Source organism: Heliangelus exortis, chromosome 12 (genome assembly GCF_036169615.1).
Source record: "Heliangelus exortis chromosome 12, bHelExo1.hap1, whole genome shotgun sequence".
NCBI lineage: Eukaryota > Metazoa > Chordata > Aves > Apodiformes > Trochilidae > Heliangelus > Heliangelus exortis.
The window spans coordinates 7,871,112-7,891,556 of NC_092433.1; the positions used below are offsets into that span (position 1 = coordinate 7,871,112).

Here is a 20,445-nt window from a genome sequence, read left to right on the forward strand (position 1 = left end):
AAGATTAAATATGCTGGGAATATGGTGCCCTTGACTAAGATCGTGTTTAAATTATTTTGCAAGGAAAGCAGCAACTATCCTTGTCAGGTCTGATGATAACAAATTTCCTAGCCTAGGATCTTTGGCTATAATATGGGTGTAACTTTCGGTAGCTAATCAGTAAAATAGAATGCAAACACATATTTCAATATTTGCCTTTCAGAATGTATTTATGAAGTAACTAAACTGGAGTTTCAGGCAGCAGGGGTTTCCCAGACCCCAGCTCATGACAGGCAAACGTGGGGCTCTTTGGAGGCATTTGATGAAGTGAATAAAAATTTCTCTGCAGAAAAGGAGTGTGCCATCACTGGTCACTGCTGATGGATGTCATCAACACAAAGAGGTTCAGTAAAGGTTAATAGGAGTGTGTAATGTGGTGTAACACAAACTCCCAATTACCAAGGAGTTCTCTAATGTCAAGGTGAGGAGAAATATTCCACTGTGACTCATCTCTCTCTGCAGATCAATCTGAACTTAAGAGTTATCTGTGGTCTGTTCGTCAGGGCACTGGACGAGTAACCAAGAGAGCTTGTTCTCTTTGTGTTTGTAAACTTTTGTGTGACATAAGCATGTCCCTGAACTTATCTATATCTCAGTATCCTCATATACAGAACAGAGATTATAATAGTCCTTTTATTAAAGTCTTTGGAGCGCCGTGGATAAAAATTTCTTTACCAGCTTGCAATTAAAACAAATTAGTTTGTAAATGCTAACTAGCCATCTTCAACAAAATAAAATCAACTCTTAGTATTGCTTGTTTTGCTAGGACCTTTAAAATGCATCCAGTGGAGCAATTTTAGAGTAAGAAAGACCAGATAATAACAACACAACATTTATCACTCTAGTTAAAAACAAAAAACCCAACAACCTGCCACCATAGGGTCAATGTGATAATGGAAAAAGACAAAATCTTTTCCAAAGGAGCCATTCACAGATGAGTCTATCAGAGCAGTGCACCATCTGTATTTGGTATCTCTGCTGTGGCAATGCCATCTGAGTTCCCTTCTGCTCTGTGGAAAGCTCAGATTCTCCCTCACTCACATGTGATTCTGGAGACTGCTTTTTATTTGGCTTCAAATTCACATTTATTCTAGCAATGAATAAGTACTTAGGGACCCCTCACTTCTGATAAAGCATTTAGAAGCTGCACTGTGTATTTTTTAAGTATTCAGGGAATTGTTCTACCATCTCTCAGATGAGGAAGGGATTTGTGCTGGTGTGGCAGAGCTCTGCAAGGGCTCAAGCCACACAGCGTTTGAAATGTCACAGCTTGTGCCCTATCAATTTGAATATAGATATTGTTTTAAAAGTTATGCTTTACCATAAAAAACTGTCATTTATTTTCAACAGCGAGAGAAATTGATATTCTTAGTTTTGATTCAAACACTCAGAGACCTATTTTGATAGTAGTGGAAAGCCTTGCACTGTGCATAGGTACTTGTAATTTCAATGGAACTTGTTAATGGTGTAAGTTGGCACCTAATATGACTACATTGCCAGTTTCCTTCACATAAATTGTATGTCTGTGGGTTTATAATTAATAAAAACAAACAATGCACAAAAAAAAAAAGAAACCAAAATGCCACAAAAAACCCCAAAAACCAAACCAAAAAAAACCACAGCAAAAAAACAACCGAAAAAAACCACCAAGCCCCCCACAAACAAACAAACCAAACCAAAATCCACAAAGTTTAAAAAGGAGTAGGTGTTTCTAAAGTATCCTGAATAAATGCCATTTGTTTTAAATCTTGTGCAATAGTGTAAATAGCATTTCCATTTAAAATATTATACAATAAGAGCTTAAAAAATAAATAGGAGCTTTATTTTTCAGTTTGAGCAATAGATTAGTGAAAGAAAAACTATGTCTTGATGAGAAAGATGTAGTATATTATCAGTCTTCTGATCCCTATACTCTGAAGGAATATGACCTAAAATCCAAGGTTATTTTGGGCAGGAAATTCAACTTTAGTGAAGAAATCCTTGAGTTTAGAGCTCAAGAATGAGCTGAGACAGAACTCTGCTTAAGACTGACATAGCTTTTGACACTGTAACTAAAACCCCACACTAAGCACTACAAACTGTATTGGCTGGAAGCTTCTTGCAGCCTTGCAGATGCATTCATTTATTACATTTGATTGTCAGGACATTTCAAATATAGAATCAGAATAGTTCCAATAAGCCAATTAACAGATCTGTCACTTCAGCCTTCACCTCTGTGCCAAAGGGAGTCACTGTTAAGACTTAGAATGAGAAAGTGGCTGCAGCAAGTTTAAACATTCAAGCAATGCATAGCGCAGCCTTTCTACTGGGCAGGAGATGTTAATTGAAATAAAAAGCTGGGATTTCATCAATTTTTCTTCTGGAATCTCAATTTATATTTGCATGAGACTTGAAAATCTAAAAGCAGTGTTGGTGTGGGGTTTTTTGGGGGGGGCTTACTTGTTGCTGGTTTTGTTTTTTGGTGTTTTGTTTTTTTGGGGGTTTTTGTTTTTGTTTTTTTTTTTTACAAATGGAGTAATATACTTTTTTCATGGAAAAAAATGGATAGACTAAATAGATATTTGGTCTTATTTGCATGGTGGTTCTGCTTTTTAATGATAAAATGTATACATGTGCATGTATACGTATGTAGCATTGTAACTCTCAAATAGCAAGGTGTAAAGTATGTAGAGCTGTGCAGTCCTCTGGCCATGAACACACCTCAGAGGTACCTAGCAGGTTCTAATACTCAGTGCTAACCAACTGATTGCTTTTGAAGGATTATTGCAATATCTCCATTGATTAAATAAATTTATTTAGCAGGGTTGGTAGTGATAGTGGAAGACCTATTTTCATCATAAATGGTTGTATTGTTCAGTGTATGTAAAAAGCACCCACAGGCTTGTCAGAAGAGTGACATTAAGGGCTGCTGACAAACTTGTAAAATATTTGTCTATAGCATAAAGACAATTACCTTGATTTTGCTAAGATTTGATAGAAGTAGATACAAATAAGAACACAAAGTTCATGTTTCTCTCTGAAGAGAAAGCAAAAACAACCCCCAAGAAATAAAAATACAAACATATGGGATCTCTCTGAAGGTTTCTCTTGCTTCAAGAAGGTAGTTTTTTCCTGTTCTGTTTTTTTGTGGTTGTTTTGTTTGTTTATCTGGGTTGGTTGTTGTTTTTGCTTTGATTTTGGTTTTTGTTGGGTTGTTTTTTTTTTTATTTTTGCTTGTTTGTTTGTTTGTTTTTTGGGTTTTATCGTGTATTGATGTTTCATTGCCAGATACTTGGATTGCATCAAATGATTCAGACCTGAGTTTCGTCTGAGCTTTGTATGGATTGCTTTCTGGTATGCTATTTATTAGATGATTGTTTACTATGCAAGAACAAAGCCCATGTCTAAATCCATGAGCAGCATTAAAAGTTCTGACAGTGAAGTAGTGGCTGTCTTTCCCTGGTGCTTATGTGAAATGATCTGGCACAACAGATACTGAAGAAATAATGTATTTTTTGTGTGGTTTCTCAAATGATAAATGTTTCTGTCTCCCTGGAGAACATCTTACCAACTGCTGATTTTTGTAAGGAATCAGCATTTCAAGTATTTCTTTTTTATATATAACGCAGCAAATCAGAAGCTGTATCTGCTCGATATTCTAGACAGTTAGAAGTCCTCTTACCTAAAAAACATCCAACTGTGACTCTAACTTTTCACAGCCTTTTGTTATGCAAGTCAATTATTTATAGCAAACTTAAGGCTGTTTAGTCTCCTTTTAATAACTGTACAAGTGTATTGCTGGGCATGTTAGAGATGTTTCTCAGAATTTCTCAGTAGCTCTTAACTGAAACAAAATTGTGGAATACTGAAAAAAATGAGGGTTTCTTTTTGAAAACAAAACAAACCAAAACTTCAACTTCATATTTTTCTAGTGGAGGGGAATTGGCTGTTTTAAAGGCAGTGCTTGGAAGAGCCACTCAGACCAGCAATGCTGCCAGGTAGTTTGCAAGCTTGGAATACCAAGGACAGCCTGGCCCAGAGGTGGCCTTTTTCATCACTGGGATGGCGTTTGGCTTAATTGCAGCCCTAGCATAAGCCCTGCTGTTTTCTCAAGATTACATAAACAAAAAACCCTAAAATTTAATAACTATTTCAAATTTGTTTCAAAGGAATTATGTCTTTGCTGTTTTAGATAATTCATTTAAATTAAAATCAAATTTAATATGTAAAATGTGGTGGTGGGTAAATGATGGGAGCCTGGAGGTCAGACAGCATCCTCAGCGAAAGAAAGAGAATCAGTTATAAATGACATCCTTTGTTACACTTCTGGTGTGGTTTGGTTTTTTCCCCTGTGTGCTGTGATTTGGGTTTGTTGCATTGACAATTATTATAAAATCAACTGCTTTCCAGCTTTAATCTGAATTCCCAGCCTTGTGCACATTGAGTACTAAGAGGAAGTGTATAGAGATGCACAGGTGAAGCTCTTACCTCTCCTCTCCATACACAAACATTAAATGATACTAAAAGCAGCTGGTGCTTTTTCCAGCCACATCATTTCTCCTGTTTTAGAATCTTCCACTGACAGCTGAAGAAATAATTGAAGTATAAGGATTTTTATGGTGATTATATACTGAATGTAAATACATATTACATAACCCCCTTGGCTGCCAAGGTCTTGCAGATAAGTAAATACTCCTAGTTTGTTGCAGTACTCTTGAAGGTTTCCAACAAAAGACCAGACGTGCACTGTGCACTATGTGTGGTCTTGACAGATAGAACTTAATATTTCAGTTTCCTCTATTTTTATTTTATTTTATTTTTATTTTTGAATTTAAATTAGGAAAAGCTGAAATTATATATTAGCAGCCTGCATAATTATAAAATCATAACTTTTCAATTGTTAAATCTTTCCCGTTAATAATGACTGCAAGTTATTATTAATTTTCAAATGTGCCAGTTACATAAAATTGGGAAGTGTGTCTTCATAAATGTTCTCAAAATAGCCTAATAGAATGTATGGTATGATTCTCTGTGGCTAGAAAATTGGTTGACTTCAACTGAACTATTCAGTTTTCAGACAAATGCAGTGAATAATCTCCTGGTTTTCTTCCCTTGATGGCAAAGCTTAAATCAATAAATCTGATGACCTGAAAACAGTCTCTTGAAGCAGTGCATTTTAGAATACTTTCTAGGAACTCAAAGGTCAGGCTGAAGGAAAGTGTTTTTATTAGAACTTGATATGTTGAACATGGTCTGTCAGCTTGAAATAAGTGATTCACGTTTGTACTTGATCTGTTGACATAATAAACACAAATAGTTGTTCATGGCAGTGCATTTTGTATCATTTGTTTTAAATTCTCTGAAGCTTCAGATCCTGTGGGACATGAACAGACTTTGACATAATTAATTGGGATTTTTTTCAATTTACTGCTTAATACTTTATCACAGTTAGTACTTGTTACAATAACATCTACCTCTCTGTTGTATACTCTGTTCTTGTTTTTCCTTTAGTAAAGAAAAAAATATAATTTCTCTTCTTTAGAGAAGAAGATAATTGTGCTATCTTAATTTTTTCAGAGTGGAGATTACTGAATTTAGTAATGGCATAAATTAAGTTGCAGAGCTGAAATCAGAACTCTGCTGATAGCATTCCAATGCAGACCAGAAATGAGAAAATACCAAATCTCCACTTTTTCCTCCAGGGAGCAAAATGCAGTTGATCTGCTTTGAGGTTTCTTAGAGTGTTTAGAAAACTATTAAAATCTCAGATAGATTAGAGCCTCGTAACAGGAAATATTATGAAAAAATGAAATTATTACTAGTGTTATAGAATATAAAAATTTAGTGTCCTAAATATTTACTGACAACCTTATATTTTTTAACCTTATGAAATGGTCTGCAAATTGTTTTATCAGTTATTTGCCTATCAAAACATTTCTACAAATTTTTACAGGTAATTATAAAGCTTAAGCCAAGTCCAAGATGTCATTTTGCCTTGAAAAAATCAGTTTTGTCAGAAGAAATGAGTGCAATATAAGCCTGCAGTCTCCAAAAAAAGTGTCTTTTAGGACATGACTGGTCCCGACTTAATGTTTTGATCATTTTAGTGTTCATCCAGGTGCTTTGATCCACTGTTTTTTGATGTTATTATTCTTCTTTCTCTCTCTGGAGTTACCTAAGCTTGGAGATAATTGGAATTCTATCAGCAAATTTATTGATAAATCTTTTAGACAACTAGAGATGATAATCATGTTATGTAAAGGCTACTTTTGTAATTGCATTTGGCTAAAAACTCATGTTTATGTGGTTTATTTAAGGTTTCCTTTGCATGAGAAGTTAAGAATGTTTAGATAAGTTTGTAGTATAAGTATCAATGTTGTAAGTCTTCTATAAAGCTCACGCAGTGGACATCTACAAGGAGTTCAGCTTAGTAGGAAGGACTAGGTTTTTAAGGTGCAGTAGATTGCTTAGCAGAGGAATGGTTTGAAATTACTTTTGGATGGGGTATGAGGATTTTCTACTACTTTTTTTGGCTGTTGTTAATTTGCATGAAGGGGTAATTTAAATGTCATGAAGGAGAATTATTGTTTTCCTACAGTGCACCAGATAAATACTTCTATTATATTCCTGGAGTTCTGATTCTAACCCAGTTATTCTATCCCTGTGACAGTGTTGGGGCACAAAGCAGCCTACTTTCTGTCACACAAATGAAGTTCAAATAAATGAAGAATTTCAGCAAAAGTGTACTATGAAGCTAAAAGTTGTCAAAATTTCAACTGGTTCATGGTGAATAACTTTCCTAATTATTTTTAATTTTTTTTTCTTTCTTCCAGAAATACAAAGAATATGAGAAGGATGTTGCAATAGAAGAAATTGATGGCCTTCAGCTTGTGAAAAAGCTAGCAAAGAATATGGAAGAAATGTTTCATAAGAAGTCTGAAGCTGTCCGGGTAAGCAGCAGATCAATCTGCTCTTTCAGTTCTGTGGTGTAAAACTGAGCACCTGGTTTAGGCTCTGCTCTAAAGGCTGTACTAGAGATTGAGGATGCTGAAGTGGGAAATGCTAAAGCATTCAGAGGTATTCTAGGATCAGTAATCAACATAATAGGTATAGCTTGTTTATACTATCAATAGATAAATGCAGGAGAGTCTATCTAGATTTGGACTACCAGTTTCCCATATCAGTTGGTAAGGTATCACTTGTGATCAGTAAAACATCACTATGTATGTTTGTGTCTTAAGATGTTACATTTCAAAATATCAAATGAAAGCAACTTAATTTCACTGTTCAGTATTATAAAAATTGTATTTGGGATCTTCTGAGGTCAATAACAGCCCTTTCGTACAGATCTAGAAAAAGTTGCAGATGCCTCAAATAGGGACTAAATGCAAAATTCTTCAAATTGTGGTCCTATATCACTTTAAAGACAACTTATTAATGACCTTAAGTAGCTACATTGAGTTGTCTGTATATCTATAAGTTTTGGGTTGGTTCTGTTCTCTTTTAATCTCCATTCTCATCCTTCTTTTAAAGTAGTATTGGCAACCTATTAGATTAGATTTACCATTAAAAAGAAAAAAAAAGAAAAATTTCTGACTCCTTTGTTCTACTGTATTGAAGTTCACTGTAATACATGGGCTCTAAAGTATAACAAGTCTTCTGTTGTAGTTTTCTTTTTGCTTTATTCTTTGCCAGAAACTTAGGTGACTACCTGTAATAGTAGTTCCTGTTACATCATTTGTTTCACCAAACTCACAAGACATTATGGCAGTGCCATTCACCATGAGCCACTCTATTTCAGTCAGACTCGTCTGCTCTATTGAGTTGAAGGTTTTTATGTTTCAACTGTGGAGCTGAAGGCATCACTCGAGGACAGGGATTCCAGTTGTGTAACTGTAGATACTATTTCACATTCAGCCTTTTATTTTTCATTATGTTGCAAAAGAAGGAAGGAATTTGGCAATATTTTAAAGGTTGAATTTCCTGGGCTGGCAGAAAGTTAAAACATATTTTAGCTTGTAAAATGAGCACATTTGGCAGGGAAGCAGAGAAAGACAATAAACATGGAGCCCCACAATGCTGTTTTTACAGTCTATTTTTTTTCAGAGAAAAACTGTGCTCTAATATATGTGTGGCCACTTCCAGAAGCATGCAGAATATTGACTTGGGACAGGGTTGTATGTGTGTTTTCTGTGTTCCTTAGAAAACTGTTGCCTTAAGATGATAACAATGTGGAAACAACTCTCAAAGCAGCACTGATTTGGCATAAGAAGTGACTGGCAAGCTACACACAAGGAAAGCTGAGCTCTGCTCCATTGGTGTGGAGTGCTCCTGGGGAAGAGCAGCTCATCTCCCAGTCAGAGCTTTGTAGTGAAAAACATGTTGAGTGTTTAGAACTGCTTTGGCCTCTTCCCACAGATAACGCTTCTGTCTAAAAAGCACTAGTCCTGTACCTGAAGGAGGCCTACAAGAAAGCTGGAGGAAGAGGGACTTTTTAGAGGGGTGTGTAGTGGTTAGACAAGGGGTAGTGGCTTTAAACTAGAAGGAAGATTCAGGTTCGATATTAGGAAGAAATCCTTCCCTGTGAGGGTGGTGAGACACTGGAACTGGGTGGTTCAGGGAGGCTGTGAATGCTTCCTCCCTGGAAGAGTTTAGGTTGATGGGAAGAGCTGGGTTGATGGGTCTTGATGCAACCCGATCTAGTGGGAGATGTCCCTGCCCATGCAGGGGGGGTTGGAACTAAATGATCTTTAAGGTCCCCTCCAACCCAAACCATTCTCTGATTCTAGGCAGGAAAAAAAAAATATAGGACCAATGTCGGTCACCATGCTCTGGTGGTTTAAAAATAGGCCTAAATTCTGTGAAGTTATAGTATTTCATGTAGTATTGTGTGAAAGTGGTTTAGTGCCAGGAAAACCCTCATTGGAAGGTCTCCATCTTTGGAAAATAAGCTAGAAGTTTGGTTTGGAAAGGGTCTGTGGTTCATCTTACTTGCTAGAGATGTAGTGAGTCACCTTTTATGTACTGGTGCTAAGCAGTGCTAAGTATTTTATGTCCTGATAAGGACAAAATCCTGTGGTATAGTGCAGGTCTTGCATGAATTCTTTGGTACATCATAGCTAATTCCCCTCTCATATCTGGAGAGATGAGATAGATGTTACAAGGCTCATATGGACCCAAGACCTCTGCTTCATTCTGAGACAAACTAATACTGCATCACCTTGATGCTAAAATAATAGAATTTTGACATGAGCTTTTGATGGAAATTTGTACAAGGAGCATTGAAATCTAGAATTCAGAGCTCTATTTTAGCTATGCTGGCATTGATATTGGATTAAGTTCCAAATGAAGATTACCTTACAAAATATCAGCTCTAGAAGTAACAGGGTGACCATTGTGAATGTTCAAATACAGGTACTTGGAAAATATGTTCCACTCTTACCATAAATTGTTACCCTGCACACTGCTCATTGAATTACCTTCAAGAGGACATCAAAATCCATGGTTTAATTTAAAATACTTTTAGATAAAACACAATAATCAACATACTTTTCAGATTGTAGCAGATGTAGCAAACTGAAAGAACTGTTCAAAAAGCCAGCATATATAAAATGTTTCATTTGCAGACAAGGCCAAGAAGGAGAGCCTGGAAATACAGAAAAAGCAGGACTTGCAAAGACCTTCAGATTTCCCTTTTGCCTTATGCTTTTGAACACATTAACTTGTTCAAAACTACTAATCACATTTTAATTCTCTTCTCCCTCCTCCCCCTTTATATTCTGGATGAATTTTTATCTTTCTTTCTCATCGCTTTTCACAGTGATTAGTTGGTTCTGTCTGATTTTTATCATATTCATCCCCTGTTTGAATTACCCTTCAGTATGCAATTATCCTATCACAGAATGTCTTATTTTTTTTGCCTTCAGATACGCAAAATAAATGGAAAACTGAAAGTGCTAAACCAATTATATAACCTTTTGTCATCTACTTACTGATGGAAACCCTTGCAAGCTCCCTGTCTGCTGTTCTCTATTTACCTTAGATTTATGTCAGTTCAGGATGTTCCTGTTAACCATTTCCTTCCTAATACTGTCCTACTCAATTGAATTTCACGGAGGCAACTTTAGATTTTATTTTGAAATATTTGTGAATATGATTTAAGTTGAAACCACTTGAGAGTGGTGTTGATTCAATGTCTCAGGTGCTTTGTTTCTAGGTATTCATTTGCCTTTAAGACTGTGCCATTTAGATTGGGAGTCTTGCTGCCCATAAGGTAGCATGAGTGGAAATTTTTCCTATTACTCTGCAGTGAGGTTAGTTTTACAGCTAAAACCATAAAAAATTCTTTAAAAACTCTGTGTAGTCTCCTGTCACTTGTGGTATTGCTTCAGTTGCTTTTCCTGGATTTTTAGTGATTTCACTCGTAGGAAATAAGCTTGATCAATCAATTTAAAGTTAGCTGTGATTTTAAATTTTTTTTATAAGGTTTTTGATAATGTAGTGACTGCTTTCATTTTAAACTGAAGAGGAATAAGGCACAATTACATAATGCTCAGTAACAAATGACCACTGCAGCAGACTTGATAGCAACAAGGAAATGGAATTAGAACCAATAATTTGATGCTTTTATTTTTCCTAGCAATGGTGTAATAGGGAAAAAAAAAGTCAAAGGAAGATAGAGAGAAGTGAAAAAGAAAGCAAAATTAAAGATATTATAAGATATTAAGGAATATTCAAAAAGCTATTATTAAAACTTAAGCTGTGCAGTTATATTTGTTTTCATTTTTACTTGCATTTGCAAGTAAAGAGAATCCTGTAGCAGTGATAGCTGATTTACTTGTAAGATGGCAAATCGAGTGTTAAGGATTATTTTTCTTTAAGGCAACTACCAGTGCTGCAGCAGAAAATGCAAATGAAAGAGATTTCTTTTTATTAACTTTTCCTACTGTAGCTACCTTGTGTTCATTGTGAAGCTGATTCTCATTATAACTGTACTGTGAAAAGTAATTGCTGTTGTACAGTAATTCAATTTCAGTGCATTCATGCATCAGTAAGCCCATGGGGTTTATCTAGAGAAACCTGGGACTTTAAAGCTTTTTATCGTGAAATTCCACATGCAGGCAAATGTTCTCCCAAGGAGTAGAATATCACCATTTAGATTTAGCAAACATTAGCAATGAAGAGAAATATTTTTTTTTTCACCAATGATTTTTATACCATTCCTTCAACGGTTTTCAGATACTATTAGGATAATATTGTTTATGCACAGTTAAAAAAAGTGTATGTTGAAATGTTGAATCATTTGAAATGTTTGCTTATTCATCTATAGACCTGGTTTGCACATTTTACTGTGTGGATGTATAGATGTGTGGGAAAATATGTTTACACACATGCACTTTGAGGATTTTTTGTGTAATATCAACAGATGCCACTCACTATTGATTTTTTGCAAATACATACATAAAATATACGTTTATTTTGTGTATGTAAACAAAGTATTAGACTACACATATTGTATCCACGTATTTCCAAGTAAAAACTGGTAGATTAATACAGTGATCATGGAGGCAGAGAAAACTCAGCCATTAGGAGGGACTAGAGAACATAATGCAGTGAAAGGGCACGAGAGCTGATACAGAAAAGGACCTGGATGAACTCTGAGGTTTATTTGATGGATCAGCGGTAGAAACAAAACATAGTGTGGTATAAGATACTGTATGGGTAATATCCTATTTTACATAAAATATAAATCCTAATGAAGGATTTGAAACCAAGCATTAAAAAAACAAAAAAATGGACCTTTTAATTCAACAGCTTTGGATCTGTGTTCTTAATAACACTGAGCTTTTTTTAAAATTTTGTATATGTGTTTGTGATCAAACCAGGTATAGCTCTGATTATAGGGCACATATAAATGTAATAACATTTTTATTCAACTAAATTTAAAAGGAGTCAGAATGAATATCTACTTGAAGCACTCTAGACACACGTTCATATTGAAGGAGCATTTAAGTAGAACTACTCATCTGCAGGGTTATCTAAGCAGATCATTGAGCTGATGATGGGTAACCATATTGCTGTTGTCTGGACATTCAGTGGGATCTTCAAAGCTTTGGATCTTTTGTGCATATTGCAGCTCAGAACACTGCAGTTTTTTTATATGAAAGATTAAATATATCAAATGTTATATACTACAAGATATTGTCAGTGTCCTCGGTCTGCTTTGTATTCTGTGGTCTTAGAACCAGATGTCTCTGGTGCAGACATTGTCATGTATAAAATAATCTGATATTCCTTCTGCTGTTGTTTTAAATGGGATTTTAAAATAACAGCCATCTGCATAATTTTCTATCTTATATTTCTTAATATCTAATCCAAGAATCAAGAATTACTGTACAGATATCATTCCTATATACTGAAGAATTTTTGTAAAGTATCTTACAATGGGGAAGTTAAGGTTGTTAGCACTCTGTCATTATGCCAATTATGAGCATAGACTGAGGACAGAATGGTTTTGCCTGGTAGGGGTTAGTATTTAGATTGTACTTTAACTTGCTTTCCACAATTCCTAAAGAACAATCGATCCCACAGTGAGAAATATTCCAGCTGAATTTTGAACTGATTTTTTTGTGTGTGTGTGTGTGAGGCTTTCTTAAATGTACAGTTTTCAATGTCTGATGTGTATTTTATTACACTGTCATTTTATTCTGATTTTCTATCATTTTGATCAGGGCTAGATTGGGAATGGCATTCTTGAGAAGCAAATAATCATTTGTATTTCATATTCATATAATAGAAGATAGAAAGGTCTTAAACGTCAGAACTTATTACTTTCCTAGCCTTACTGTTTCTAAATATATAATAAACACTTCTCACTATCTCTTCTGCTACTTCACTGAGCTAATTTGCATCTACAGAATAAGAAGGAAGAGAATTGAATATCAACATTCATTCTTTAAAGGTACAGTTCTGACTGCTGTTTTTTTAATATTTTTTATATAGTAAAATAGGTTGTTTTTTTATTGGCAGATAGACATGAAAAAAATTGCCATTAAGTTGATAAAATAACTGGAGGAAAAAATTATAAATGGTTGTGGGTGGAGAAAATTCTGGCGAATCAACCTAATGTCACTATAAATAGTTTTGAATTACAGAATAAAGACAATGAATAAAGTAGAACTACAACTGTGTTAATTAGTGCCAACAAATTATAGGTTTTCAGCAATATTTTTATATTCACATTTAGCATTTTAACTATAATTGTTGCTGTTTACTTTTGGTAGCATTTGAATTTTGCTTACAGTTCTGCTGGTCTCCACGTGTGTGAGATAGATAATTGTCCAGAGTTCCAGGGAGTTATGTACATAACCTGATATAGGCAGTATCTAGGAACCACTGTTTCTTAAATGGCTCTGAAATTTGGACACCTTGTTGTCTTGGTACTGCTTGAAATAAATATCTACAAACAAATGAAGTAAATGGCTTTGGATTTTGGTTGTCTTTATCATTTTTGTTTTATTTTAGAAAAAGAAAAGGTCCACACATTCTGGCCAGTCTTAGGATAATACAGTGGATTTCTTTTGGAAGTTCAAATTTAGAAAAAAGAAAATACACTTAAGAAATTAAGAGGGCAAAATAAAGACTTGAAGAGAAAACTTAGAAGCATTTGCTGCTGGAGATGATGGTTTCATCTTCAGTGCTAAGGAAAGATTTGAAAAGCATTTAAAGATAGTGCATTCAAATACAGAACACTTATCTGAAAATGCAGGAAAAGAGAAAAATCAAACCAGCCACTTCACAGAATAATTCTTGTATTAGATTTCATTGCAAAAGTACATAACATTCAGTATTTGCCATCAACACAAAACAGCTTTCCACACAGCAGGAAGAAAACAGTAGTTTTGGAAGAATGAAGTAGGCTGAATTAGCCTCGTGTATCTTTTCTTATCACTGTTTTAGAGTATTAGCATACTTTAATATTTTATATTAATATGGATTATTTTAACAAAAGTAGTCATATTGTCCAACTAGCTTGTTTGGTGTGTGATTTAAACTAGTCACTTCAAAGAGTAGTATGTTCTAGTTAAAATTTATTTCCACTTGCACCACAGTTGCCTGTTCAATTTTCAATTAATTCTTATTTCACGTTATAAATATCATGAAATCTATTTTTGGACTGATAAAAATATTCTCAAATTTTATAAATGTACTTTTCTGTCATTAAAAAGTGACGAAAAATATTCAGTCACCTCACTCTTAGTGTTTATAAGTATTCTCTTGAGAAAAGGTGCTCTAGCTTGCTTGCTGCTCATGTAGCATTAGCCTGTTTTCCAAAATCTTGCATATGTTTAATGCTTATATAATGAAAAAAGGTATCCTGTTAATGGGAATGCTCAGTTTGGTGTAGCCTGCATTCATACAGAGTGGCTTTTCAGTCTGCTGCTTCCTTTTGTCATTACACAAATGATGCTGGACTCTGTTGGATCTATTGAGGGAACTCTAGGAGCAAGAGTAAGGAGGAGTCTGCTAATGGATTTGCTGGAGGGATTTAATGAATGGTCATTTATCAATATTTTGAGTAGGAGTGAGACTGTCATCTCAATGTGATTTTTCATTTTGAAGTGCTCAGAAGCATTTCAATGAAAAGAGCTGCAAAGAGAATTCATTAGTATTTTTTTAAGAGCTTTAACTCTTCGCTCTGCTTTTTATTTGTGGTGACCTGGCCGGGGGAGCTGTGTCAGGTCAGGTGTTGGCTTAGCCTGAACTGCTGCTGGGGGCAAAAGGCTTCCTACACAGGGGACTGAGGGCAAATACCTCATTTATCCTCTGCACTACTGCCTTTTTTGACTTCATTTGACTTCAGTTTTAATTAGGTGGGAAGATACCTGCTTGATCTAAAATACTTTCAGCTTAGATCATTTGTTCTATCATCTTTGGATTTGAATAGTTACTGGCTCAGAAGTTATTCTGGCTCATCTTATTTATCCTGGATGTTATAATTACTTTTACCTTCTTATTTGAAAAGGATTGCAATTTACAGATTTATACAGTAAACCCATCATTCTCCTTCTCCTAGTTGAGCAGTTTCTTTAAGACTGGAACACCAGTTGGACACTGGCAGTCTGCTTTTTAACTGCACAGGCTTCCTAATTGTTCTTAGCCAAAAAAATTACCCAGTCCAGAAGTCCCAAACCAAAAACCTAAGGGAAGCTTTCATTCCCTTAGATAAGTTAAATTTTTTTTCATTGTATGAAATGAAAAATACTTGTAACAGCAAAGGCCAGGAAGGAGATAGGAGACAGGAATGAGTTGGATCATACTGTGTACACTGGTTTGGTTGTTTTGGTGGCAATGATGCCTTAAAACCCCCTGAAATTATCTTCCTATTTTTTTGATGTTTGTTTGGGGTTTTTTTAAGCTCTGTGGTGACTGTGCAGCTGTTTAAGGAAGCTGCCTGATCGTGTGTGAGTGAGATGCTTCAGACCTGATGCATATGGTACCCTGCTAAATCTTTCTTGCTTTTGCGTCCCGTGTTAGGTGAGAATCTCCTCCTCCAAACCAGTTTTAGATCATCAGCTTCTTCTCTATGCTAGCTGCAGAAAGCTGGACTTTTTACTAAAACTGTAGATTTCTGATCAAAAATGTTTCAAATTAGTAACCTCAACCTCTAGAGCTTCGGAGAAAAAGAAAATCAAGCTAGCATGGCACATCTTGGATGATTGCTACTGGCAATGTTGTGCAAGTATTCCAGAAGGGTAAACTGTGACAAAAAAGGGGGTTTCATGGAAGAAATGAACAGTTCCAAAGTAATACTATGAATTGAAGTTTATTGATTAATTTGTTTTTTTATTGTAAAGGTTAAATTACAGCAATCGTTGTGACACAAAGCCCTACAGAAAGAAAGACACCACAACTTTCCCTAAAGGATTTCAGGACAACTTTTTTATATGTGCCAGAAAAAAATTGCAGGATATACCAGGCTAATTTTTTAATTCTTATTTGTAAGGATAAGACATAATTTTTAAAATTTTAATTGGTAAGTCTGGCACAGGCAGAGGACAGTTTTCAGGGAGAACATATGGTAAACATCTTTTTTTGCTAGTTTCTTACCTCACTTTGTTTCCACAATAGGGTTTTTAGTTTTGGTACCTTTTGAGTAGCACAATGAAAAGATTTTGTCTTCTTTGAGGCACCAAGTGGAGGAGAATAATATCTGTAATTAAAAAAGATTGGCTAATATTATAATTTGTCATTGTACTGAAAAAATGAGTTTTGTCAGGAAAAAAAGTTATTTTTATCAGTCATTTTCCATATCGTGTGGTGAGATGGTAATTTAGCACTTTGGAAATGTGCCAGTAAATTAGTAATTTTAGAGTCATTAATTTTGCATTTATCTTAATTGTGTTGCATTTATGGATATTTATGGAGTTTTACTTTTTTACACTTGAAATATATTGCTGCAGTGATGTTTTTAGATGGATCTAAGAAGACTACATTGTCTTATTTTAATGCAAATATTTTTGACATATGAAAATGGAAATATTGTCTTGATTTGTAATTTAAGCAATTTTCATGTAAATGTCACTGTGAATCATTATAGAAATAGGAATAGTTATTTCCCTTTTACTTTTGGTTAATTCCATGCTCATGATCTAGAAATTAAACCACTAACCTCTTGATCTTTATTTTTGAAGTTCAATAAGGGATTGGATAAATTTGTAAAAGATGAGTCCGTAGGTGGCTAATTAATACACTGATGGACAACCTCTAACTGATTGCCATAAGCTGGAATGGCTTTAAAAAAATAATAAAAAGGGTTTAATATTGTTCCATAAGACCTGTTCTTCATCATGCACTGTTGCAGAGAGGTCTGGAGTTGTTTTTATGTTTCTCACCTGCTGACATTATACAGTGTGATAACAGAGACTCAGTGCTGTGGTTCTGTAAGCATCTTCAACAGCTGAACTTAAAAAGTTTTAAGATGAATGTTATAGTTTTGACAAACTAAGTAGTTTCTCGAGCCTATGAGACAGTTCTTTAGGAGCTGTTATAATCTTTGACTAAGAAATTGGTTTGTTTTAAGAAATGCTGTGTGTTTATGGCTTCTGTCTGCTCCATGCTCATCATCTTGCTTGCTGAGGTCGAATCTGTGACAGTGTCAGACACAAACATGTGCTGAATCTTCAGCTTTTATTTTTCTGCTCAGAGCAGTGAAACCACACAGCTGACAGTGGCCTGGCTTCTTTCTGCAAACCCCAAACAATGTTTTTGTCTCCTTGGACACGGGAATTCAGCTTTGTTACATAGAGGACCATGAATGTTGCTGGACATGAGCAGATAAAAAAGAGGAATTTTTATTGTAATACTCAAATATTGCTCACCTCTTTCAACCAGATCCCCAGCTCCATGAGAGTACAGGCAGTAGCTTACATTCTGTTCCTGATTGCAGATGACAGTTTTTAACTTTTTCCCAGTATCCTGTTTTACATTTCGGGACACAATTGATAGAAATGAATTTTACTACTCCTTTTCTTTCCTGGTGGCTGTAATGCAGTGTATCAGAAACGCTTGATAGAGTGGCTTGCCATTTTTCATGACTGAGGAAGATGGTGTGTGTGGTTAGGAAGCTGTAGGAATGGATATTAGCTGATTACTTTAGACTATTCCAAGTGATGGTCTGCATCAAGAGGATTATCAGTGCCTTGATTGATAGACTTCTTCAAACCAGAAGTTATTGTAACTCTTGGAGTTTCACAGAAATTATTTAATTGCTTTGTTTATCTCCCCCTTCCCCCCGTTTTTTTTTTTTTTTGTTTTTTTTTTTTTGAGCATGTTGTTTTTTTTTTAAAAAAAAAACAACATAAAGTTCCTAATTACTGTTTTATGGCTTTTGTGCTGAACTGAGACAATTAATCCCCTTATTTCATGCTCTGTCAATAGTCTCTGCCACTTCTTCCCAGATCCTTTGTGGGTTGGCTGTCTCCCTGCCAACACACTTGCTCTTTTTAAACAATTTCTGCTTTTCTAATATTTTATTGAATGTTAAATTTGGACTACTTCTAGACTTTTTCTGCTGTTTTATCTCCAATCCTCTATAAAATATTTTTTTCCCTAGTTTTACTGAAGTCTATTTTTTGGCACATCTGGATCACTCATCATGTGGTGCTTCATTTTACATTCTAATCTGTTTTCCCACTGCCTTGCTTTTTAGATATTTCTAAACTACGAAGGTGCACTTTTTACTTTCTCCCATCATTAAATCAGTTGTTCCTTTGCCATTGTAAACCTAATGAAATTGACACAGACTTTTTAACTTAATCTTTCAGATGTACATTACATTTATGCACGTATCTGATTACCATTACATGTTCATTTTGAACAGATAAGAAAAACATATAGTGGTTATTTCAGGATTCTCCTGAGGTGAAAGTGCAGAAGTAATTTTATTTTCTTGTGGTATTTCTTGTTTGAGTGCACTGTTTACTAAAGAAGCAGCAGCTGTGAGCCCTTGTGGTGCACGTTGCTTTCAGTGCATCAGTCTGCAGGACAGGTGCTTTTCCTGTGAAGAAGTACAGACAACCAGAGCTTGACAACTGTCAAGAGTAATGAAGGAGATGGAAAAAGTCACAAGACACGTTTTGTGTATAAATAAAGTGTTTATCTTGAAGGGAAGGTTTTGAAAAGACAGCTTCTACCTGCTAGAAATTATGATTGAAACGAAACCAGTTAAGCTAATTGATTGTAGCTGTGCTTGGATTTTTAGTATTTCTTATACAAAATACTCAAAACTAAGGTATAATAGTTTGCTTTAAGGAGATAGCATTAGTTTTCATAATTAATTTATCCCTTAAGAAAGCTGTCATGAATTCGGGAATGGTTGTAGCTGCTTCCTGTTTCTAGAACTGGGTTATCTGAATTTTTTTTCACTCAAGTGTATCGATACACATTTTAAAAATCCATCACTTAACAGTTATGCTGCCATGAGGCTGAAAAGCTTTAGTGAAACAAGCATTTTTAAATTTTATATAAAATATTAAGGATTATTATGTTCTAGGAACTGAAGGAAGAATAAAGGAGTTTTTTAATATCTTTAAAGATGAATTTGCTAATGACTGGATTTGAAATGCAGTTTTTATCATGTAGGTATGACCCAGTTTTGCAAGACTCATCTTTCTGTGTATGTGTAGGAATAGTAGAGTGGAACATGTGAAAAACATGGTTGTGTCAGCATGATCCCTGCTGGTACAGTCAGGTGATGGCACAGAGGAGAATACGGTTTTATTACAAGACCAACAAAGAAACAGAGCATACTTTACTTTTAAAACATTATACAGTGACACAATATAGCTTCTCTACTACATTTTCTTAAAACATTTTAATGTAACATATTATTGTGTCAATCTGTAGTCACATATTTCTGTACTGCTTGTGTCTCATTGGAGTGCACGGCAGCTGTAGGAGAAACATTCTCGTAGGTAGCTGCAAAATCATAAAAGTCTGGCTGCTCCTGCTGAGGATTCTGGATGTTAAAGGGGTTATAGGATGTAGTCACTACATGGCATAACTGAAGTATTTAAAATGGTAGAGCTAAGTCAAAATAAGAAGCCTTTTGTATATTATGCATGATTAAATGAAGTCTTAAATAGCATCATTCTGCTGCAGAAAATAGAGAATCCCAGTACAGTGCAGTGCTTCACCATAAAGATGATTTTGCATTATTCTGATTATGTTGTAGAGCAGAGACTCAGGAGAATGCACAGTGTTCCAGATGTAAATATAAATTCTGGAATGTTGTCCCAGAATTCAGGAAAAGACACAGAATTTATAAGTAGCCATAAACACTGTGCATTTCTTCAAGGAGGATTTAGTGCCAGTACTGCAACAAAAGTCATGTGCAGCAGCCCCCTACATCTATTTTGTTCCCATAGGACACAGATCCATGCTGTTCATGCAAATCTTGCAAGACTGCAGTCCTTGCAGGTACCAGTGTCAATTCTATACTTTCTTTCTTCTTGCATAGCATATAAATGTCTGTTTTTAAATTCTAATAATGCAATATCAAATTTGCATATCAAATATATACTATTGGTTCCTTGTCATACTTCTTGGAAGACGGGCAATGAAACTGGCATGAAAGCAGCCTATAAAATTTAATAAAAACACAAAGCTTTATTACTCTACCAACTTTGTAAGCTTTCTTTTTATTTATTTTCTTTCCTTGTTCTTGTGGAAAGGGCATATCAACCTCAGTATTTTCCACACAATTCTACTTCTGAAAATCCAGCCATCCTTTTTACTAGCATATTATTTCTCATGCTATTTATTTATAAATAGTTGAGAGTAGAAAAATTATATGTGAATTTTATTCCTTTCTCTAGGTACTCTTGTACTCTAGGTACTCTTGTGTTAGCTGTTTTCCTCTTCTGG

General features: G+C 35.0%; 1 protein-coding gene across 2 annotated transcripts in view; it reads left to right on the forward strand.

The window, feature by feature from the left end:
• The window catches only part of CACNA2D3 (calcium voltage-gated channel auxiliary subunit alpha2delta 3), a 383,322-nt gene that overhangs the window by 81,438 nt on the left and 281,439 nt on the right, over positions 1-20,445 (forward strand). For both annotated transcript variants that reach the window (XR_011728222.1, XM_071755835.1), the window contains exon 3: positions 6,852-6,968. Coding sequence is in view for 1 of the 2 variants with exons in the window: in XM_071755835.1 (XP_071611936.1) it covers positions 6,852-6,968 (117 nt within the window). In the remaining variant the exon portion in view is untranslated. The remainder of the gene's footprint in view (positions 1-6,851; positions 6,969-20,445) is intronic.